This window comes from Tiliqua scincoides, chromosome 12, assembly GCF_035046505.1.
Source record: "Tiliqua scincoides isolate rTilSci1 chromosome 12, rTilSci1.hap2, whole genome shotgun sequence".
Lineage (NCBI taxonomy): Eukaryota > Metazoa > Chordata > Lepidosauria > Squamata > Scincidae > Tiliqua > Tiliqua scincoides.
The window spans coordinates 14831940-14855588 of NC_089832.1; the positions used below are offsets into that span (position 1 = coordinate 14831940).

A 23649-nucleotide genomic window follows, 5' to 3' on the forward strand; every position below is an offset into this window, starting at 1 on the left:
GATAGCTAATTGCCTCAGGCCCCAAGGCTATTCAAAAACCAGATAGCTGTTAATTACCCTGCAAATAACTCAGCTCCTGGAGTTTGCAAGATAGCTGCTAATTGCCCTGCAAAGAGCTCAGCTCCTGGGGTTTGCCAGCATGTGTAAATATAGGGAGATAGATGTGTCTTAGCTGATAAAGAATTCCAAAGAAGATTTTTTATTTTATTTTTCTGGTTGGAAATGTGAGGAAAGAAGGAGAACTTTCATTAAAGTTCATTCGGACTGCTTCATTATGAGAAATGGATTGAGTTTTTTTTGTAAATAAAGATATAAAAATATTATTTTTGTAAGTAAATAAAAATATTATTTATTTCTATCTCTTTTTGAAAGTCTTGTAAACCTAGGTAGTTCCTGATAAGAGTGTCATTTTGAAAAGTGGGTCCCGCTGCTGAAAAGTTTGGGAACCACTGGGATAAGGGGTAATCTACCTGTATTAACTATTAAACCAAAACTATCAAACTATTAAACGAAAACTATGGACTATTAAACTATTAAACCAAAGCTGTTCATCTATGCTTGAACCCTAATCATGATGATTGCTTTTCACATGATGCTGTTCCAAGAACATCAGGTCAGTTGTCTCAGCAATCCTTCCAACAGTTACTTACACATACACACCCTTCATTAACAACAGAAAAATTACAAGGCACACCTGGAAAAAAGCAATGGTTGAGGCAGAATTCATGCCCCTGATGAAGAGGATGGCAAGCCACAATGGTGTCACTAGGGCAGCGATTTTCAACCTTTTTCATCTTGTGGCACACTGAGAAGGCACGAAAATTGTCAAGGCATACCATCAAGTTTTTGACCATGCTGCCAGTGGAGGGGAGGGGTCACATCCCCCAATGGCCCTACTAATAAATGACTTTCCCCCCAAATTCCTGTGGCACACCTGTGGACACATCAATGTGCCGCAGCACAGTGGTTGAAAATGACTGCGCTGGGGGTGCAGGCCACACTGGGTGACATGTACCAGGTGACACCACTGTCATGTACACTGACATGTATGGTGACACCACCATAGGTGACACCACTACTAGCCAACAGGTGGGCCTCAACAGGTGGGAAACCCTGGCCTCTGAGCAGCCCGCTTGGAGGCAGGCTGTGCAGCATGGCCTTTCCCAGTTTGAAGAGACACTTGGCCAACAGACTGAGGCAAAGAGGCAAAGAAGGAAGGCCCATAGCCAGGAAGACAGACCAGGGACAGACTGCACTTGCTCCCGGTGTGGAAGGGATTGTCACTCCCGGATTGGCCTTTTCAGCCACACTAGACGCTGTTCCAGAACCACCTTTCAGAGCGCGATACCAGAGTCTTTCGAGACTGAAGTTTGCCAGCACAGACACTACTAGCCAAAATTTTAAGTCTTGATATTTTCAAAAAATACCATCATGTTATATGTCATCAATGTGCAATTTTAATTGCACATTTCATGCACAACTGGAAGGCGCTTCTGGTCCTGTCCAGGAGGTCAGGTGGGGCCCTCCACCACAGATTTGGAACCCATGGTGAGTCAAATCCACAGGTTCCGAACCTGTGGATTAAAAGGTATGTATAAGATGTGGCCATAGTCTTTCTGAGCAATTGCAGAGGGCCTTCCATCTCACAAGCCAGTTTCAGGCAAACCTTGTGAAACTGACACCTGTTCCTAGAGAGAAACTTTGCTGTCTCTATTTTAGTATCTGTTGTTTCCTCTGAGAAATGTGTGCTTGCCCAATGGGAGGGGGACAAGGGAGGGAGGGACAAGGAAGCAAGATGTGATAGGCCTAGTGCCAAGTCCTCAATCTGCAGCATACCCTTGTGCATGCTGGGGGTGGGGCTGGTTGGGACAAAGTCCTGTGCTGGATCTCCCCACAAAACACACACATACACACCAATTGCCACCTCCAAATTGCTCTCCTTTCCCATTCATATTATAAAGATGTCCATTTTAATCCATCCTCCCCTCCACCCAGTTTTGGGGTTGTTTCCCAAGATGGCCTTGGAGGCTGGTTTGGTTGGCAACCTTCAGTCTCGAAAGACTAGGGTATAAACCTACAGCACCCGGTGTTCCCAGGCGGTCTCCCATCCAAGTACTAACCAGGCCTGACCCTGCTTAGCTTCCGAGATCATGGTATAAGCCTACAGCGCCCGGTATTCCCAGGCGGTCTCCCATCCAAGTACTAACCAGGCCTGACCCTGCTTAGTTTCCGAGATCATGGTATAAGCCTACAGCACCCGGTGTTCCCAGGCGGTCTCCCATCCAAGTACTAACCAGGCCTGACCCTGCTTAGCTTCCGAGATCATGGTATAAGCCTACAGCGCCCGGTATTCCCAGGCGGTCTCCCATCCAAGTACTAACCAGGCCTGACCCTGCTTAGTTTCCGAGATCATGGTATAAGCCTACAGCGTCCGGTATTCCCAGGCGGTCTCCCATCCAAGTACTAACCAGGCCTGACCCTGCTTAGCTTCCGAGATCATGGTATAAGCCTACAGCGCCCGGTATTTCCAGGCGGTCTCCCATCCAAGTACTAACCAGGCCTGACCCTGCTTAGCTTCCGAGATCATGGTATAAGCCTACAGCGCCCGGTATTCCCAGGCGGTCTCCCATCCAAGTACTAACCAGGCCGGACTCTGCTTAGCTTCCGTGATCCGACAAGATCAGGCATGTGCAGGCTGGTTTGGAATACAAAAAAAACTCCCAACTTCCCCACCCCCCAAATGTTACTTTTTTTCATTTACACTCAGCGTTCCAAGGGATAAAAATAGTCTGTGTTCCAATTTGTATCGCACCAACCGTTTGATTGCAGGTGGCAGAAATCTTTTTGGCCCGCCTTACTCAGTGCAAGCCTTGATCATGAGATTTCAGTCTGGCAAAATATATTGAATAGGTTTGGAGGTCTGCCAGGACAGCAGACTCCCCATCACTTCTCAGAGGAAAACAAGAATGATTTGTTGTCCTTATCATACTACTGTACTGCCCTCATACCAAGGCTCAGTGTTCTCTTTTCCACTGTTAAGAACTCAAGAAGAGCCCTGCTGGATCAGGCCAAAAGCCCATCTAGTCCAGTTTACTGTATCTCACAGTGGTCCACCAGATGCCTCAGATAGTACTAAAGACAACAAGGTACCTGTGTCCTGTTGCCAGTCCCTTGCATCTGGTGTGACAGAGATAGTCCACCTCCAAAACCAAGAGGGTGCACAGACCCATCACGGATTGTAACCTGTGATGTGATTGGTCCAATCCCTTTTAAAGGCTTCTAGGCCATGCAATCACCACATCTAGTGGCAAGGAGTTCCACAGATAATGACACTCTGAATAGAGAAATATTTTCTGTTACGCATTACATCTATATCTACAACATAGAGCAGGGCATTGCTTTTGTAAGGACCAACCCAAAAGTACGGAAGAATCAAATAGCAAACTCATTAGGCAGATGGCAAGAAAAACAAGATGGCAGCAACACAGGAATCCTCATTAGGCAGATGGCAAGAAAAACGACAGGGGAGGAGGGACAGTTTGCTGTGGGAGCTCTGATAGCCTGCATGTTCTAAAATCTAAGGATGGAGCTTTCTTGCAGCCTCTGGAGGGTGTGAGGCAGTTGCAATAAACATACAGGACTGCTCTGTCAAAAGAAGCAAATGGTTGACACTCTCACCAAACCCAACTTCCCCTCCCCATATTTTGGTAATATAAAGCATAGGAGTAAACTTAGTTCAGCCTCCAGCACAAGCTGGCAGAAATTCAGGCCTGAAATTGGGGGGGGGGGGGAATAGAGTAGCAAGTGGATTTCATATTCTCAAGGCAGGAGATAAATTAAAGGCGTTTCTCAAGGCTGGAAATCAACTGAAGCCAATTTGATGCATTCCTTAGTGTATTGGGTTCCTGGCATGCTGTGAGGTCTATCCATTCTCCCTGCAATAGCCTATTCTGCCCTGGTTTCTGAGGAAGGGCATGTTAGAAAACCAATCCTCAGGGTTGGCTCCAGGGGGTGGGCCACATTGGGCCACACACCCGACCCACAATGCTCACAGAGCCTTCAATACCTCATCCACTCATCAGCTGATGTGGAAATCATGCAACCTCAAAGCTCACTTAGAAAAATCTAGAGTAGTGGTCTACAACCTTTTTCATGCCATGACACCCTCCCCCCCCCAAGAAAGAAATAATGAGACTGGGGACCCACAGCCAATCCGGCCCCCCTCCTGGGTGCCTATTAGCCCCCCACTGCCGCTACCTGCCCTGTTTTCCCCTTCCTCTTGTGTCTTCACAACAACCCTGTAGCAGCCTGAGCAGGGCCGACCTTTGGAGCTGCAGGGCAAGACAGTGAGAAGAGACTGTGCAGGATTAGATCAAGAACTCAGTTTTGATAAGGCAGTAGTACCATGATTGAATTGAATCCAAGCCCTCTCTTGCACAAGCTTTGAAAGGTTGCCGCGACACTCCCCCCCCCCCCAAATGAGGCTTTGCAACCCGTTGGCGTCCTGACCCACAGGTTGAAGAACACTGATCAAGAGTTCAAAGCAAATTCTCAGCCTGAACTACCTCCTTGGTGGTTGTGAGAATAAGTGAAGAGGGGGCAGCTATAGACACTGTCCTGAGTTCCCTGGAGGAAGGATAGGATAGAAATGTGTGGGGGGGGAGGTTGCTTTATATTCATATACAGCAGGGGTCTCCAAACTATGGCCCGGGGTCCACATCTGGCCTACCACTTTCATTCATTCATTCCACCTTTATTGGCATAAAACTGGCCTACCACAAGATATTATCGAACCCACAGGAACTTAGAATATTTTTTTTCCCCAAACATGCAGCCAGACAGCTAGCAAGTGCAGCTCTATCCACTGTACTCCTTTCCCATATGGCCAGAGTGGTTTCAGCCTGGCTAACCCTCATCTTGGGCCATATGCTCAAACCACAACGATCCCATGTCAACCTCACCCCTGCTGATAAAACCAATTGGGTTTCCACATGTTGACTTTTCAACAATGCTGTCAAACGATCACAGTGAGGAAACAGCATCATTTTTGAACATGTGTCAACAAATCCTATAGCAAACTGGGTTTTGCAACGGATGGGGCAGAGACAGTGCGCCGTGCGTCGCTCGCCTCCGCCCTGTATAAAACAGATTTTTTTTTGTTCCATGAAATTGTGTAAAATATACCGTGTGGCCCTCCTACTAAGGTTTGGAGAATGCCGATATACAGTATATAAATATGGGCTATTTCTTTGAGGACAGTGATGAGAAGCCAGCCACGTTGTATCTGAACAGAAGCCAATGTCAGCGAGATAAGGATTCCCCCCCCCCTACCCTGAGTGCACAAAAGACTAGTGTTCATTTTTGTAACAGGTCCTCCAATACAGCACAGGAATCAGAGACCAATTTTCTTTCCCTACCAGGAAAAGGCTTAAAAATATCTACAGTGTAACCTTTTGTTAAAGTCCAGGATTAGCAAACCCTGTTGAAGGATGTCATGACAAAACACCAGACATTTGCATTTTCCTTCCTGGGTCTCCCACCCCCTCCTCGCTTTTGCTAGATAAGAATTTATCTCACCGTGATGAGTGAAACCCTCTGTGGGACATGTCAAAAAGAGGCTGAAAAATTCAGGTGGAATAATTCAAGTAAACCCCCTTCCCACAACTAAACTACACATAATTTACTGCAGATTTACCTGCAGAAGGTAGAACTGACCTCTGTCGCACCTGCCTCATTCATGTGCTGACTGGCCTGCCCGGACTGGTGGTTTATAAGAGGTGAATCAGACACCCCTGGTTGACTTTTCTATATCAATATAAATGTCACTTTTATGACCTTTGGAAAAAAAAAAATCCAGAAGCTTAAACTGATTCGAGACACTGCTCTCTGGATGCTAGCTGGTACCTGGTGGTGTAACACTGATTTTGTACCAGTTGCACCAGTTGAATATGTTTCCGACTGAGCCAGTTCATAATGGCTACTTTCTTGATGTTTAAAGCATGACACGAGTCTGGGCCTGGCTTACTTTAGCAACCACCCACCTAAGCCTGCCTGTGCTCAGAAATCAGACCCACCAGTCCTGCTCCCTAGCCTGCCGCTGGCATCACCAACACTGGCTGAGGACCCAAGCCCATCAGAGAGCCCACCAGGCCTGAGAGTTCTGTACTGGAGACAAGACTGCATGGCTAGAGCAACTCTTTTCTCGCTTCCTCTACCCTCCCTCAACCTCTCTGCCTTTTAAAAATTCAGGCCGGAAGCAAGTCCAACAGTGGCAAGAGCACAGCAGCCAATGGAAAGTGGTTATCCCAATGAAGGTGTCACTCTGGACCTGGGGCATCACTAGGTCCAATTAGCAGGATGGTCTTGATCTCCAAGGCGATGGAATTTGGCAGCCTTCAGTCTCGAAAGACTCTGGTATCGCGCTCTGAATGGTGGTTCTGAAACTGCGTCTAGTGTGGCTGAAAAGGCCAATTTGGGAGTGACAATCCCTTCCACACCGGGAGCAAGTGCAGTCTGTCCCTGGTCTGTCTCCCTGGCTATGGGCCTTCCTTCTTTGCCTCTTTGCCTCAGACTGTTGGCCAAGTGTCACTTCAAACTGGGAAAGGCCATGCTGCACAGCCTGCCTCCAAGCGGGCCGCTCAGAGGCCAGGGTTTCTCACTTGTTGAGGTCCACTCCTAAGGCCTTCAGATCCCTCTTGCAGATGTCCTTGTATCGCAGTTGTGGTCTACCTGTAGGGCGCTTTCCTTGCACGAGTTCTCCATAGAGGAGATCCTTTGGAATCCGGCCATCATCCATTCTCACGACATGGCTGAGCCAACGCAGGCGTCTCTGTTTCAGCAGTGCATACATGCTAGGGATTCCAGCACGTTCCAGGACTGTGTTGTTAGGAACTTTGTCCTGCCAGGTGATGCCGAGAATGCGTCGGAGGCAGCGCATGTGGAAAGCGTTCAGTTTCCTCTCCTGTTGTGAGCGGAGAGTCCATGACTCGCTGCAGTACAGAAGTACAGAAGAAGATCTCCAAGGCAAATATGAGTGATTCATTAGAAATATTTTTTCCTTGCTTTTTCATCCCACCTGATTCTAGCTAACAATACTGTACACAGTGCCCACTGATGTTCTTTTAATCCCTAGCAACACTTTACTGGCAGTGAATTTGCAACAGAGATCAAAAGGATAGCTGGAGTGCGATGAAACCCTGATAAGATGCTTTCTCCCGCACAAAGGGCTCCTTCTTCATTTCCAGAACAGGTCTGATTACATGGCAATCCAATGACTGAGTGGAAGCCATGCAGACTTCAGGCCTGCCAGCGTGTGCATTAGAACCGTGCAAGCCGTGCCTGCATTTCCAATTTAAGCCTGGCAAGCTGTCTTGTAATTATCCAAGAGGCCTCGGCAGGCAAGACAAGAAGACCCAGCTTGAACAGGAGAGAAGCAAGAAGAGATCACTGCAACAGGCCAGTTTGCAGTGCTACAAATGGCGGCAGAGGGGGAGAGGGATAGACAGCTCTGTCCCGGTGAAATGCAACTGCCCAGCAACTGTTACCCTGCACATGCCCGATCTCGTCTGATCTCGGAAGCTAAGCAGAGTCAGGCCTGGTTAGTACTTGGATGGGAGACCGCCTGGGAATACCGGGTACTGTAGGCTTATACCATGATCTCGGAAGCTAAGCAGGGTCAGGCCTGGTTAGTACTTGGATGGGAGACCGCCTGGGAATAGCGGGTGCTGTAGGCTTATACCATAGTCTTTTGAGACTGAAGGTTGCCAACCATCATTTCTGAAAGGGGTTGCAAAGAAACTTGGGGAAAGAAAGGAGAAAGTGATGGCCTCATTCTTAGTTTCAGTGGCCCGACAAAGAAGCTTCTTACAGTTCTGTACATGATACTCCGTATTAATCAATAAGTATTTGCTTTGGATTGAACACCCTGTTCTGGAGCGTAATGCAGACATAGCGTCAGCACCCAGTGTGTACACATGCACTATTTATTCTTATTTTATTTGGTGAGCTTATTGCCATGTTCAGGAGAAAGTCATCTAGGTGGCGCAGGGATTGGTTGGGGTACACCAGGGCCAGCCAGTCCACAAGGCCTACTGAGACAGCTGCCTTAGGGCCCCATCGCTATCCAACTTTCCAGTGCCGGTGCAGCTACAATGCAGCCATGAGGAAAGGGAACAAGCATACTCTTACCTAGAGGAGGCCTCTGTGGCTGCCCCCCTACCATAGGATGCAGTGCATGCCCCATTGGCACAGCTCTACCAGTCCTGGAAAGTTGGATAGGAACTGGCCCTCAGGTAGCTCAGGTAAGGCAGGGAGCATCTGCCTCAAATGATCTACACACCTTCATGTGCTCCTCCTCGGATTTGTCATTTTCAAATCCAAGGGACAGGAGGAAGAGCAGGTACAGTGGTAGTAGCTGGTGCCCTATCTCCGGCCTTGGCATTTTATGGGTCATCCCCCCCCCAACATAATTTATCAAGGAAATTGCAGAGCAAGACGCCAGTAACGTCCATATTCCCAAACCAATTGGATCTTCCACAGCCATGAAATTGAGAGATGTTTGACATGTCACTTTTCAGTCCCCTTCCTCCTCCCCCTCCCCCCACTTTCCCCACTTCCCCCACTTTCCTCCTCCTCCCCCCCCCCCCACTTTCCATTAAGCAAAGATTTTTGACAAACCTCCGGTTCACCTTCCTGGCATTGCTGGGGTTATGTGTCCACTCCCAAAGAATTCACCTCACAATGTTCTCCTTTGTGGATAAATCCATCTTACATAATCCGCCCTTACAGTATAAGATCTACATGTGAAGCAGTACACAATAAATCTTTCAAGGAAACGTTAGAGAAGTGTTGGAGCCAAGCACAGCATATAAATGACATCCATTCATAAATTTATGGCTATTGTAAACAAAGAAGGCGGGAGATCTCAGCATCTGGAGCCCAGGAAAAATTCTAAGCGGCATCTGTTTTATGGCTCTTGGATCTATTTGCAATGCAGAACAGCTTTGGAACATACATGTTGCAAATAGTTGCGTGGATATAAATAGAACCCAGAACTGTTTATTTTAGAACTTGGAGTTCAAAGGCACTGTGACCTCAGTTCTGAACTTGATCTGGGCCGTTGAATATGTATTTGATGCATAATTTCATGCAGAATGCAATGAAATAAACTGCGCTGGAATATCTCTATTCTAACAAAAGTTAGAGCCAAAATATCAGCAGGTACGGGGCAATGGTGCATCACTATGACCAACACTGGGGGCACAGCTCCACTCACTGTATGGGAGGAGGTCCATCATGGGGGCTGATGCACTGGCCTACCGCATGGGTGTCACAAACCCTTATGACGCCACTGGATTTGAGCACAATTCTGGGCTCTTCCCACTTGGTTCACAGCTAATGAGCAAACGGGTGGAGGCCCACAGACAAACTCTGGCATTCCACATTTGGAGTTTGCTTTCTCTGTAATAAGGCTTAACCCCAAGAGTACTCGGAACCCTTCCAGGGGCCTTTCCTGGCTAACAAATCCCACAACTGATTATCTCAAACTGGAGACAATGCTTTGGGGAAGACCTTCCTATTTGGGGTCCTACCCATGCAGTCCGGCCACTGAAATATTCTCCCAGCTATACAGGAGTGACTTGTGGCTGCAAGAATATATCAGGGACACCACAGAAGCCATTTGAATCAGCAAACCTTCCTAATTTCTGTTAAACCGTGGAAGACTGGACCTTTTCTCCAGAGCTGTCATTGACCTATCTTATGGTTGTTATTCCATCAATGCACACAGCACAGCGCAAGTGCTCATCCTTTCTCCCTGGCTGTCACACTGTCACACCTGAGGGATGCGCCTTCGCTCACGCCCTTCAAACCCCTTCTTAAAACCCACCTTTTCTGCACAGACACCCCACCTTAGTCCTCTTCCCCACTGCAACTAAGCTATGTGGAATTGAAACCATCGATCCTACTTCCCTCGAATAATCCTACCATTATTTCCATCGCCTTTCCGCTCTCTGTTTTCTCCCTGGTGCCAATATCTGGACTGCAAGCCCCTCAGGGCAGGGAGCTGTCTTTTTTGAGCCAGGCTGCCTTGATGGCAAGACATAAATAACTACAGTAATTGCAAAACAGCTTGCTGCATTACAGCCCTGCCACCACTGTGCTAACGATGGAATTAAGATTCCAGTTGGTTCATTTGAGCCGTATCACGAAAAGGTATTTTCTGCCGTGCAAAGGATTGAAGTGCTGGGATAATTAGGCAGAGCTGACAAGCCTTCATTGCAATGGACAGGTATTAACTTTCCACTTTCTGCTCCAGAGATTAGAGGCTGGAAGGCTTTTCCAGACAATCATTTATTGTGCAATAAATGCATAATTGTTACTAATTTGTTTCAAGGGGGTGGGGTCCAGCCGCTTTTGCCCTCAAGCAGTCCATTTATGGTGAAGATATTATATATTCTTTTTGCCTTCCCCATAGGATAAGGAACGGATATTGGGTTGCAGAGAACCTGTTAGAGCTAAGTGCGGTTGGTAACATGTAATTGGAGCACAGACTGGCCAACATCCTCAAGTTAAGGCTGTGATCCTATACAAACCTACCTGGAGTAATTCCCACTGAATTCAATGAGACTTAGGCTGCAAGCCTAACCACACTTTCCTGAGAGTAAGCCCCATTGAACAAAATAGGACTTACTGGTTAGGATTGTGCCCTTGCTTCCAAACACACCTGGGTTTGCACTGGGGCAGCCCAATCTTAACTGATGCTGAAACTGGCAGGCCAACCCAGGTTAGGAAGCAGCTGGAGGGCAACATGGGGTAAAGGGATATTTTTTTCCCTTACCCCGTGTCAATCCCCAGCCATTCCTATGGGGCTACTTGAATTTGTCCCGGGAAATTTGCTGGCGCAAATCCAAGCAACCATAAGAACATAAGAACAGCCCCACTGGATCAGGCCATAGACCCATCTAGTCCAGCTTCCTGTATCTCACAGCGGCCCACCAAATGCCCCAGGGAGCACACCAGGTAACAAGAAGACCTGCATCTTGGTGCCCTCCCCTGCATCTGACACAGCCCATTTCAAAAATCAGGAGGTTGCACATACACATCATGGCTTGTAACCCATAATGGATTTTTCCTCCAGAAACTTGTCCAATCCCCTTTTAATGGCGTCCAGGCCAGACGCCATCACCACATCCTGTGGCAAGGAGTTCCACAGACCAACCACACGCTGAGTAAAGAAATATTTTCTTTTGTCTGTCCTAACCCTCCCAACACTCAATTTTAGTGGATGTCCCCTGGTTCTGGTGTTATGTGTGAATGTAAAGAGCATCTCTCTGTCCATCCCCTGCATAATTTTGTATGTCTCAATCATGTCCCCCCTCAGGCGCCTCTTTTCTAGGCTGAAGAGGCCCAAACGCTGTAGCCTTTCCTCATAAGGAAGGTGCCCCAGCCCAGTAATCATCTTAGTCGCTCTAAGAATACTTGGGCCAGGGACAAGGGTTTGAATTGAGTGTGGTCTGCCATGGCTGGTCCCATCCCGACTCCTGGGCCCGATTCACCTTCTGGTCCGACCTCCCCTGCCCAATCCTGCTCCCCCCGTTCCATAATGTCCTCTCACCACCCTTTCCCACCCAATGTGCCCGCTTGCCTGGGTTGGCACGATCTCGCCCTCTTCAGCGGGGCACAGGGGATGAATGCACTTAACACATCAGTAACTCTAATGCTTTCCCAATAAAATATACTATAAAGTCCCAATATAAAATAACCATCCAGAATAAGTGTTGGATTGAATGTTAAATCAGCCTTTAAAAAACCACCAAACAAACTTCCCCAAGGATTAAGAGCCTGTGGGGTTCCTATGAAATTCCTAACGTGGAGTGTCTGAGATTCCTGGAATTCTCTCAAAGGTGAAATGATTAACCAAGCCTTTTGTTCCTGGTCAACAAACACATCCTGTATGTGAGAGCCTGTTTTCATTTGGTGATGTGAACTTTCTGCCTCCTTGCAGCTTTCTCAAACTTTTCAGATCCTTGACGCTTGGTACCATTCTCCAGCTGCTGAGACCATGCAGAAGACGTCAAACATACCCAAACAAAGCACTGAGAGTATCTTATTTTCCATTCCAAGATCTTTCAAAGCTGAAATGTCAAGGGCAGAAAACATTCTCCCTCTGTTTAAACTTTATCAGGGTCAAACAAGACATCTGCCTAATTGTGCAATCTCTCAGGGATGGTGTTAGTTTTCCTTCTAACTAGCAAGATGGAGACTTGGAAAACATGGCGGGGCAGAGAGGGACTTAGTACTCTAACCCAGCATGGTTTTGATCCCAATCAAACTATTTTTAGTTAGAAAAAACTCACCTTTGGCTTTCACTTGACATTTCTTTTCAATGGAGGTGTGCCAACCAAAGCTGGTAAGAGACTCTTCTTTTAGCTCAGCCACCACTTGGGCATCTAGAACAGCCCTTTTCAACCACTGTGCCGTGGCACACTGGTGTGCCGTGAATGGTCTGCAGGTGTGCCGCGGGAGTTTGGGAGTGGATCATTTATTAGTAGAGCCATTGGGGATGTGAACCCCCAACCAACAGCATGGTACACCTTGTCAATTGTCAAAAAACTGATGGTGTGCCTTGACAATTTTAGTACCCTGTCAGTCTGCCATGAGATGGAAAAGGTTGAAAATCACTGATCTAGAAGCAGCCAAGGGTTGAGGAAAACCAGCCCAAACAACAAACCTGTGACTCAAGGAGGAATGCAACTCTGTTCCATGCAGGTTCTACATTTGATCTTGGATCAATTGATCCAGTACTTCTCAAACCGTGTAATGGGACTTTGCCTGATCAAGACTTCGGTTTGAAGCGTAAATTGATGATGTCACGTCTGGCCATGGCATCACTACCAGACTAATGACATCACTTCCAGTGGGTCCCAACAAATTGTCATTCTAAAAAGTGGTCTCGGTGCTAAAAAGTTTGAGGACTGTGGATTCCAAGTTGATCCAATTGATAGTTCTTCTAGTTTCGGTTTGTTCCCCCAGCTCTAGTCCCTCACTGCGGTCCAGGGCCTGGGAGGGGGGTTAAAGGGGGTAATTTGTACCTGGGTCTAGGGTCTAAAGGGAGGCCCAGAAGCCAAAGGAGGGGGCCCAGAAATTTCCTGGGATCTTATGTTTTCCTATCTACTCAGAGTTGTTGCCTACATGGGATCCTGGGGACACTATGATGCCACATGGATGGGTAGACCTGGGCTCCAAAGACTTTTCCAGGTGTCTCTACCCTCCCCTTGTTTTGCCCCTCCCTGCCCCTATTCTACTTGCCCGTCACCACCCTCCCCCGCTGTTTCACCCACCCTCTTTGCAAAGGGGCCCAAAAGAAACTATGTACCCCCTGATAAAATTCCGCTCAGAGGCCCTGCTGTGGTCAACAATCAGTTGAGGGTTCCCACTGCTTCCCTGGGAGCTGATAAAATTAGGAGGTAGAACTGGATGCCATCAGCATACTGAAAACTACTTAGCCCAGATTTTCAGGTAGCCTTATCCAGTGGTTTCATACAGATGTTGAAATGCATGGGGGGGGGAACAAGACATAATGGTCTTGGTGGTCGGCCAATGTCTAAGTTGCTGTCATCTACCAGCGCCACCTTTCTGAGATCTTCTAGTTAATTGATTGTTCTAAGACAGATTGTTCTGTTACAAAACAGATATTAATCAACTAAGAGCCCAATCCTTTCTACATCACGGTGCAATAGTAACAAAATGGCATCTGCTGTATTCAGTGCAGAAATAAAGGCTGCTGGGGAAAGCCCCAGCAGCCTCTATGGGACTTCTTGGAGTTGCACCAGCAGAATCACTGGCACAAGTCCAAGCAGCCTTGGGTCACAAAATCAGACCTGGGAAGGGGAACAAGCCCTGATTGAGGGTTTTAAAAGACAAAACCAGCACTGCACATGCTCAGAGATAACTCTTCCTTTCCAAAATTATATGACACTCGTCTTGGTTTGCTTTTGAGCTGGCACTCTGCATGTGCTCCAAAATACTTTTCCCTTCGGAATTATATGACATTCCACATTGCTTTTCAGCTGGCACATCTGAGGTGCTCTGTACATGCTCAGAAATACAACTCCTTTCCGAATGATGACATTCCAGAGTGCTTTGGAACAGGCACGTTCCAGGCGCTCTGCACATGCTCAGAGGTGCTCTTCCTTTCTGAATGATGACATTTCAGCTTGCTTTTGAGCTGGCATGTTCTAGGCTCTCTGCACATGCTCAGAGATGCTCTTCTTTCTGAATTATAGGACCTTCCACCTTCCCAGGCTTGCAGAGCCCCTGGGCGTCCGGAACAGGCTCCCTCCCACCGGGGCTGACGCCATGGCAGACTCTGAAGCTGAAACCCCCTCCCTGCCCCTCTTTCCTGCCCCTGCACCTTGGATTCCGCCCTCCCGAGCCACCTTTCCCGCCTTACCCTCGAACGCGAAACAGGGTCCGGCGCAGAAGCCGCATCGTTTGCTTGCCGGGCCCGCCCGCGCTCCTTCCTCCCGCTCCCCGCCTCAGCTCCCCCGCCCAGCGTCTCCGGCCGAGCCCGCCCGCGGCGCGCATGCGCAGAAGCCCGCATTCCATCATGGCGGAGCTGGCCGAGCGGGGCCGCTGCGACGCTTCGCAGCGCCGAGCCTGAGGCTTCCCTGGGGCGCCCCCCGCCCGTCCGCCCCGCCGCGCGGTGAGTGCCGAGGCCCGGCCTCCACCCGCCGCTCTGGGGGCCTGGGGGCGGTGGGCGAGGGGCCGGGCGGGGCTGTGGGGGGGCGAGAGGAGTGGGGGAGGGGCTGCACAGGGGGTGCAGGACTGGCAGTGGGGGGGAACTGGGGGGCCACCCCCCATCCTGCCAGGCTGTCTGCCTGCTCTTCTGCCCATCAACGCCTCCCACCCTCCTGCACTGCACTGCCCTTGCCCTCCCCGCCCCCTCCCCTAGTCCCTTATGGGGTCTGGGGGACCCCCCCCATCCTGCCAAGCTCTCTGCCTGCTCTTCTGCCCATCAACGCCTCCCACCCTCCTGGCACTGCCCTCCCACCACTGACAGCCACATTCCCCTCCCCCTTACTACCCCTCCTCCTCTCCCCTTGACTTAGTACCTTATTGGGGTCTGGGGGTCCACCCCCCCATCCTGCAAAGTTCTCTGCCTGCTCCTCTGTATAGCAGTATCATCCACCTTCCTGACATTTCCCTCCCACCCCTGACAGCCATATTTCCCTCCCCTCTTACTGTCCCCTCCCCCCTCCTTGACTTGGTCCCTCATTGGGGTCTAGGGAACCACCCCCCCCATCCTGTCAAGCTCTCTGCCTGCTCTTCTGCCCATCAGTACCTCCCATCTTCCTGGCACTGCCCTCCCACCCCTGACAGCCAAATTCTCCTCCCCATCCCCAATCCCTCTAGACCCATCCCCTTGACTTGGTTGCTTATTGGGAACTGGGGGACCCCCCCCCCATCCTGCAAAACTCTCTGCCTGCTCTTCTGTATATCAGTATCTTCCACTTTCCCAGCATTCCCTTCCTCACTTGCTCCTTTATTGCCCTCACCCCTCCCCCCAATCTGCTACCTTATGGGGTCTTTGAGGCCCCCCCCATCCTGAAAAGCTCTCTGCTGGCTCCTCTATATATCAGTATCTTCCACCTTCCTGCCATCTCTCTCCTACCCCTGATCGCTCATTGCTCCCCTCCTCCCAATTTGGTCCCTTATTGGGGTCTAAGAGACCCCCCCCTTCCATCCTGCAAAGTTCTTTGCAGGCTCTACTGTATATCAGTATCTTCCACCTTTCTGGAACCTCCCTCCCACCCCTGACAGCCAATTTCCTCTCCCCACTTGCTCCTTTATTGCCCCTACCCCTCCAATCTCCTCCCCTCAACCTGCTCCCTTATGGGCATCTTGGGCCATCCTGCAAAACTCTCTGCTTGCTCTTCTGTATATCAATATCTTCCACCTTCCTGGCATTTTCCTTCCACCCCTGACAGCCACATTCCCATCCCCTTTATTGCCACTTCCCCTCTTCAACCTGCTCCCTTATGGGAGCAAAGCTCTCTGCTTGTTCTTCAGTATATCAGTGTCTCCCACTTTCATGGCACTTCCCTCCCACCCCTGACAGCTATATTCCCCTTGATGCCCCCACCCCTCCCCTCGAGCTTCCAGCCCCTTCATTCCTCCTCTTACCAATCCACTAACCTGCTCCCCTTGTTGTTCCCGCCCTTCCCCTACCCCTCAACCTGATCCCTTGTTGGGGGCTGGGGGACACCCCTCCTATCCTGCAAAGCTCTCTGCTGGCTCTTATGTGTATCAATATCTTCTGCTTTCCTGGCATTCTCCTCTCCCTTGATGCCCCACTCCTCGTCTTTGAAACTCCCAGCCCCTTCAGCACTGGACCCTTGTCCCTTCATTCCTCCTCTACCAATCCACTAACCTCAACTTTCCCACACCTCCCCATCAGTTCCTCTCCACTTGTATCTCTCTCTTCCTCCTGCTCCCCCAAGTATTCCTTCTTTAATCCCTTAGTTAATTCCCAACAACCTTCCACAAACTCACCCCTTAGCTTTGATTGTGGTTCCCCCCCCCCACAACTGACCACCTATTCTCCCCCCAACTCCCATTTTCTACATTGGATCCACCCACTCACTTGCTGTCACCCCCTACAGGTGGCCTACTTAGCCCCCTCCCATTCTGTTTTATCAGGGCTGGGGAGGAGTAAATGGTACAGGTTGTCTTGGAGGATCTTGAGGAGCCAGGAGTGAGGGATGGGCTGGGAGGGAATAGGGGGGTTAAGTAGTTGTGAGTGGAGTGCAGAGATATGTAGCTGCAGGAATCGAAGGGTTGGGGGGGGGGCGTAGAATGCCTTTGTGGGAGGGAATGGGAATATACATTGGTGGGCTTTGAAAAGCTTGGGATATTGGTTATGGAAGGTAGAACATATGGATGTTGGAGATTAGATTCATGAATGTGGAGGTTTGGGCAGTGTGGTGTTAGGAAATGATGAGGTCAAAGAGAAGAACTGTAGGGGATGGCTTGGAATATGTGGGCTTGTGAGAAATGTGTCTGCTGGAAGAAGGGGGTTGAGCACAGTGGGGCAGTGTTGGTTGCATGGGAACAAAATGGGGTGGTGGAAGAAGGGAAACCAGATTAAGATGCTGGAATCTAGATGAGAGTGCTGCATGCACTGTAAGGTTGGTGGAAGAAGGGCTGTTTTGTGCTGGAAGCCTGACCTGGTCTGGAAAGACAAGGAGATAAATAATAATAATATAATAATATATAATATACAGTATTTATATACCGCCTTTCTTGGTCTTTATTCAAGACTTTATTCAAGGCGGTTTACATAGGCAGGCTTATTAAATCCACGCAGGGATTTTTACAAATTGAAAGAAGGTTCAATAAATAAATAACATACCCATAAACAACAGATATGGGGGGAGACAGGAGGGTCGGGTCTGTCATGGAAGTGCTCAAGAAGTTGGTGCTTATGGAAACTCAGGGATTCTAATTTTCTTGTTCGGTGGAGTTTAGTGTCAAAACCCAGTTCTGTGTGCCCATATCAACTTTGATCACTTCCATATATCAGGAGCCCCCCCCTTTTATGAGTCAGCTGGAGCACAGCTGACTCTCCTATTGCTGTTCCTCTTTGGGTTTACTTGAGGTTTACTTGAGGACAGTTGGATCTTTCCTTCTCATTATTGTTACCGCTGACTGTTAGCTGGGGGTAGGAGGAGGTGATGTCTTTCCCTTCTCTCTCATGCTTCCCCACCCCCTTTCCCCCAGTGCTGCGGTGTCTAAATGCCACGTAGCCTTGTAGCTATTCCCTTTTGACTGAAGTGAGTGCATAGCTGCTAGATACTCAACACCTCCCCCAGCTTCTCTGGTGGGAGGGGAAGGTAGGTGCTGGAATCAGCCGCTCTGGGTAGACAGTATTTTACCCTTACTTTGGGAGTGGGGAAGTTGGCAGCCGAGGCAGATGTTCTGTTGCAACTGTTCTTGAGGGTACCTATCCCAAAATGCAGGCTTCCTCCCTGTCTGTGGTCAGTTATTCTGCTCTGTGTGTGTGTGTTGATGGGGGTTGCTGTTTCCTGAGCAAGGCTGTCTTTTAAGACCCCTTTCCTAACATATGGTAAGTAGTGTGTACTATATTTCTATAATCTTGCCAACTTGCTACTGGTGAATCAAAGCTGGCAGGTGTACTGAGCTTATTGTTTCAATATATCTTGTTTCCTTGCACTGTTTTCTAGTCGTCGTCCCCCCATTAGACAAGAGTACCTGTGTGTGTGTGTGTGTGTGTGTGTGTGTGTGGGGTGTAAAAATATGTCTTTCTTCACACTTAGGATCTCTAAAAGAGATCTCTCTCTTACTTTTACCCCAGCACTTGCTTCCAATTCCTAAATAGTGCGCATATTGTTGATTGTGTCAACTTTGTTCAGTATTGCAGAATTTTATGTGGACAAATACTTAACCCACGCTTAGCATGGTAAGCTGCTATTTTAAAACTAATAAAAGCAACACATTTCTATACTTGCCTTTAGAAAAGAAACCCAAGTGATTTTAATTGGGTTTGCCATTCTTGTGCTTTCAAGCTGTTCATGTAATCATAAGTGCTTGCTGCTGCAAATAGCTTAAAGATTGGGGGGGGGGAGAGGTGAATAAATGTAAGCAGGAAAACAGTTGCAGTTCTGTGGCCCAAATGCTGACCAGCTTGCTGTTGCAGATGTTTGTTTCTACATCTCTGATTCTGGGGTTTTGCCCTTTGTGAAGACTTAGTAAGCCTTTGGAAAGCTTGTCATTGGAGCAAACCGATTTAATTTTTTTGTGGGTGTGTACACTGACGTGCACCTATTATTATTCTGTCCATGTGCATGGTGTTTTGCGTTGAATGAAAAACAGAGTTACGACCTTTTCTTTTGTTTAAAGGGGCCTTTTAAGATACTGGTGTAATATAGTGGGCTGTAAACTGGGGCGTTCCTAATTAATCTTTGTTTAACCAAGAACTTCCTAAGGAGGGGGGAACCTTAGGCAACCTACACTTGAGCCCCATGACTGACTTTACAGGGTTGTTGTGATTACTGAGTTAATGTATACAAATCTCTTTGAGCACTTAGAAGACAAAGGGTCTGATAGTGGAACTACAATGTTGATTTGGCAGGACCCCATCCCTCCCTTTCAGTGCAATTCTTTGTATGTCTACTCAGGAGTGGGTTCCACTGCTTTCTGAGATTGTAGCTTTAGTCCTTAATTTTGTGCTGTGTCCGCATATGGGAGAGGGAAAATCACCTGCTCCCTTCTCAATTGCAAGTCTGTGGAACTCCTTGCCACAGGATGTGGTGATGGCATCTGTACTGAATGCTTTTAAAAGGGGGTTAGACAAATTTCTGGAGGAAAAGTCCATTCCAGGTTTCAAGCCGTGATGGGTATGTGCAACCTCCCGATTTTAGAGGTAGGGTACCTCAGTATGCCAGATGTCAGGGAGGGCACCAGGATGCAGGTCTCCTGTTGTCTTCTGTGCTCCCCGAAGCATCTGGTGGGCCACTGTGAGATACAGGAAACCGGAGGAGATGGGATTTTGGCTTGATCCAGTCAGACTTTTCTTATGTTAAGTGAATCCCAGCTGAATAGTGGAGGATCATTCCCACACACCCCCTTTCTTCTGTTCCAAACTTGACATTGGGAGTTGTGCAGGAGATTGTTTTGATACTGAGAGAACTAAGTATCAGGGCACTTCCTCCATACAGAGCCCAAGTGGGAATCTCCAGTCTTCCTCTTCAGCTTAGAGGTAGTTCTCTAGAATGGGAATCTTCTCTGTTGACAGTTATGTGCCCTCTGAAGTTCAGCGCAACTATGAGGTCAGTCCCACCCCTTCCGCAGTTCCATGTTGGAGATGGGTATTGGATTCTTCATCGTCTTCATCAGAGGGTGGTTGAACTCTTATGACAACACAGCAAGTGGAAAAATGGAGACTCTAGGGAAATTGCTAAAATATGTTTCTTTGTTTCTCTATAGAACTCAGAGCAACTTTTTAAGCTTCACAACAACCCTGTAAAGTGGGTTTTGTAGAGATAGTGACTTGCCCAAGGTCGCTTAGGAAGCTGCACTGTAAAACAAAAATTCTGAACCAGCATTTTCCACCTTGAAGCCCCCTGGTTTTCTTGGCATTGCTAGATATTTGTATTTTAATAAAATACGTTTTAGGAATTTTATCAAATAAACTGCCTTAAATGAAGCAGTCATAATTTCTTGAAATATCCTGTGGTTATCAATCTTGTTATCATTTCTGATTTTTTGGGGACAATTGTTCTGGACTTTTGGACCACAATAGTAATTGATAATGTGTTGGTTAGTATTTAACTTAATATATAATCTCTCCAAAGAGCCTCAAATCATATTTGGGAGTGACAGAGGGATTGTTTTCATGTTAATCCTCACAGCCCTCTGAAGTTGGTTAGGCTTACCTACAGACCAATCCTATATGTGTCTACTCAGAGATAAGTCCCATTGAGTTCAGTGGGATCTACTGCCAAGTAAATGTGCATAGGATTGCAGTTTTGGTGAACTTCATGGCTGAGCAGAGATTTGAATCCAAGTTGTCCTGGTCTAAGTCTTAACTTTTATTACATAGACCAGGGGTGCCCAAACCCCGGCCCAGGGGCCACTTGCGCCCCTCGGGGGCTCCCAATCAGGCCCTCAGGGGGCCTCCAGTCTCCAATGAGCCTCTGACCCTCCAGAGACTTGATGGAGTCCATGCTAGCCCGATGCAACTGCTCTCAGCATGAGGACGACTGTTTGACTTCTCATCTGAGCTGTGGGACAAGGGCTCCCTCCACTACTTACTGTTTCACATCTGTGATGCAGCAGTGGCAGAGAAGGAAAGGCTGGCCTTGCATTGTGCAAGGCCTTTTAGAGGCCTTGAGGTACTGCAAGACTTTCATTCATTCATATAAGTCATTCTAATAAATTCATTTATGTAAATTTATTCAAATTTAAAATGTAAATTAATTCTCTCCCCCCCTCCCCCGACACAGTGTCAGAGAGATGATACAGCCCTCCTGCCAAAATGTTTGGACACCCCTGACGTAGACCATGCTGGCTTCTTTAAAGTAGTAGTCTGGTGTGTATGTATGTGTGTGTTGCTGCCTGTAAAAATGTAACAGTTTCAGGAAACTATAGATGTCCTTGCTTTTCCCAAAAAATAATATAAAGTTAGAATGGTTCGAAAAAGGGACAGCCCAATCCTAAACTGCACTGGAATAGGCTGACCTGTGGTGTATCCAGTGAAGGTGTTTGGAGTGCAACTCGCAGTAAGGGTTATGTCCCTTTATCCTGAGTAATGCCTCAGCCACCTCAATGGGGCTACTCGAATTTGGGCTGCAAAATCTTTGGCACAGACCTGAGTAGCCAGGTGTAATTCCAGGTTGCTCAGGTGGTTGGTTAGGATATAGCCTAAGTGCCGGAGGCCAGTCGCGCTCCCCTCCTGGGCCTGGTCTGTCCTCAGCTGGTGCAACTTTGCTGTTTCCTGGCAGTGGTGTTGCTGGATGTGGCCTCCACAGGCCAGTGTGCCGCCTCACTCTGGCCCAGCTGACTCCTGGGGGGGGTGCAAGCATGCCTCATGGCACATTTGTGACACTCCCGAGCCTTGAACCAGCCCAGCATCAGCTCTGGACTGTGCCCTAAATCTCTGCTTTTTGTGACCACAGAGAGAGCGTCACTTCTTTACCATAATCTTTCATGATGCTTGTGCCCTTAGTCCTAACTTGGCAACCAAGTCAGTGTTTTTGTGGCGCACGCTGGCTTGTGTATTTTTGGAAAGCAACCATTGTAATGTGGATTATGTGATGTTGTCGGTTTCTGTTGTCTTTCATCTGCATCTACTTTTTGGTGAAGTTGCACACCTTGACTGGTGACCACAGTCTATTCTGTGCTCCATTATAAAAAGGAACACTGTATCACTGCCACTCTAGAAAGGCACTCCTGATGGTCGGAGGACTCAAGAATGGCATGGGAGACCACAATGGGAGAAGAAAGTCAGGCAGAGGCAATTTCCATGATTGGACAGAGCTTGCAGGAACTGCTTCTACACCATTTTGGGGGATTGCACCCCCCAATGCTGCATCCCACATGTGTTCCCTGACTCTTAGGGATGCCTTTCCTAGGAGAAATTCAGCTGGCCTATAAGGAGGGGGTGCTAGAGAAGACAGGTTGTGCAAGTACTACTTAAGATACAGCTCTGTGTGTAGAAGTTGATGCGAGCCTGTTATACAGTGGGATAACTCTTCAACAGAAACCCAGTAGCCTAGTGGTTCCCAAACCTTTTTGACCCATGGCACCCTTGACCTACTGCCATTGATCATGGCTTTCCCCGATTTCCTCCACTCCCTTCAACACCCAATTTCCAATCCCCCATATTAAGCTAGAGCTCCCCCACATATTCCACAAGCATCCATGCTGACCCCCTAGCACCCAATTTTTCTCCCACCCAAACGTGCTCTTGGCATTCTGACCGAGGCGGCTTAAAAGATAATGTTTGTCCTCTCTCTTCATATCAACTTCAGTAGTTTCCAGTCCATCTCTGGATTCACATCAGTGTGCTGGTTATTGCCTGTGAAGTTCTAAAGTCCCATATCCCTTGAAGTCCCAGGGCCCTGATGCCTGAAGGATCATCTCCTCCCGGAGAAATGCAAGTGGCAGGAACACAGGAGAAAACCATTTCTGTGGTGGAGCTTAGAGTGTGGAATTCTTTCCAAGGGAGATCTGTCTGTCCCCTTCCTTAATTTCCTTCCATTGATTCGTGAAGATCTTGTTGTTCCAGCAGCCATTTGGCCTACCAGACAGGAGAAATTTTTTGATTGGTCTTGGCTTATTTTGTAGGCATTTATCTGCTGCCTCTTTTATGTTATTGGTTTTTTTTTTTTCAAGTTGATGTAAACCACCTTGGGTGCTTTTGTAAATATGGAAAGAAGGACAGAAGCAATTTTGGTAATTCTAATAAGCTAGCAGTTCCCAATCTGGGGGTCACGACCCTCATGTAACGTGTTATTAAAATTCTTCCCCCTTAAAGTGGGTGGTGAACGGCAGATACCCATAAGCTACGGTGCCTGTTACTTCTGGGTTCTTGCCGCTACTGCCAATGACAGCAAGGTAAGCAACAGGTTTTGGGTTCCCAACCCTGCCTTAAAGAGCTAGGAGGTTGGGAACCACTGTAATAACCCTATGTATCACTCTGTACAAAATTTTGCATCAAAAACTGTGAACAAAGTTTTGCACTAGACTCCGAGTTGCGGATTGGAAAGCCTCTTGCTACTTCCATAATGTTTTGAATTAGAGCAATTACTATCAGTTCTCGTTATCTGTTTCTGGAAAATCTAGTGGATACCAAATCGGCAGATACTGACCCTTGATCATGTGGGATCAGTGGGATTGGGGGAAGGGTAGCTAAGCCGATCACAAATGCCTGCAGCAAATAGCTTCAGAATGGCTGTTGCAGTTAGCAGAGAACAGGCAGTGGACGGCATGACATGTGGATGGCATGACTTTCGTTCCCAGGGATAGCAAGAATTGACTGTCGTTGGAAATGACCCCCATTGGTTTTAAGGACACTTAAAAGTGGCATTTAGGATTTGGGACTAACGTGTGCTGAGAACTGGCAGT

General features: G+C 48.0%; 2 protein-coding genes and 1 pseudogene across 2 annotated transcripts in view; 2 read left to right on the top strand and 1 right to left on the bottom strand.

The window, feature by feature from the left end:
* LOC136663213 (T-box transcription factor TBX22-like) overlaps positions 1-16409 on the bottom strand; it is a 23034-nt gene extending 6625 nt beyond the window's left edge. The window contains exons 1-2 of the mRNA XM_066640197.1: positions 16239-16409; positions 14453-14776 (exon numbers count right to left, since the gene is read on the bottom strand). Coding sequence (XP_066496294.1) covers positions 14453-14776; positions 16239-16409 — 495 coding nt within the window. The remainder of the gene's footprint in view (positions 1-14452; positions 14777-16238) is intronic.
* Positions 7530-7646, top strand: LOC136663354 (5S ribosomal RNA; annotated as a pseudogene).
* Positions 14604-23649, top strand: part of LOC136663275 (fibronectin type-III domain-containing protein 3A-like) — a 74848-nt gene continuing 65802 nt past the window's right edge. Inside the window, exon 1 of the mRNA XM_066640281.1 lies at positions 14604-14704. The gene's annotated coding sequence lies outside the window, so the exon portion shown is untranslated. The remainder of the gene's footprint in view (positions 14705-23649) is intronic.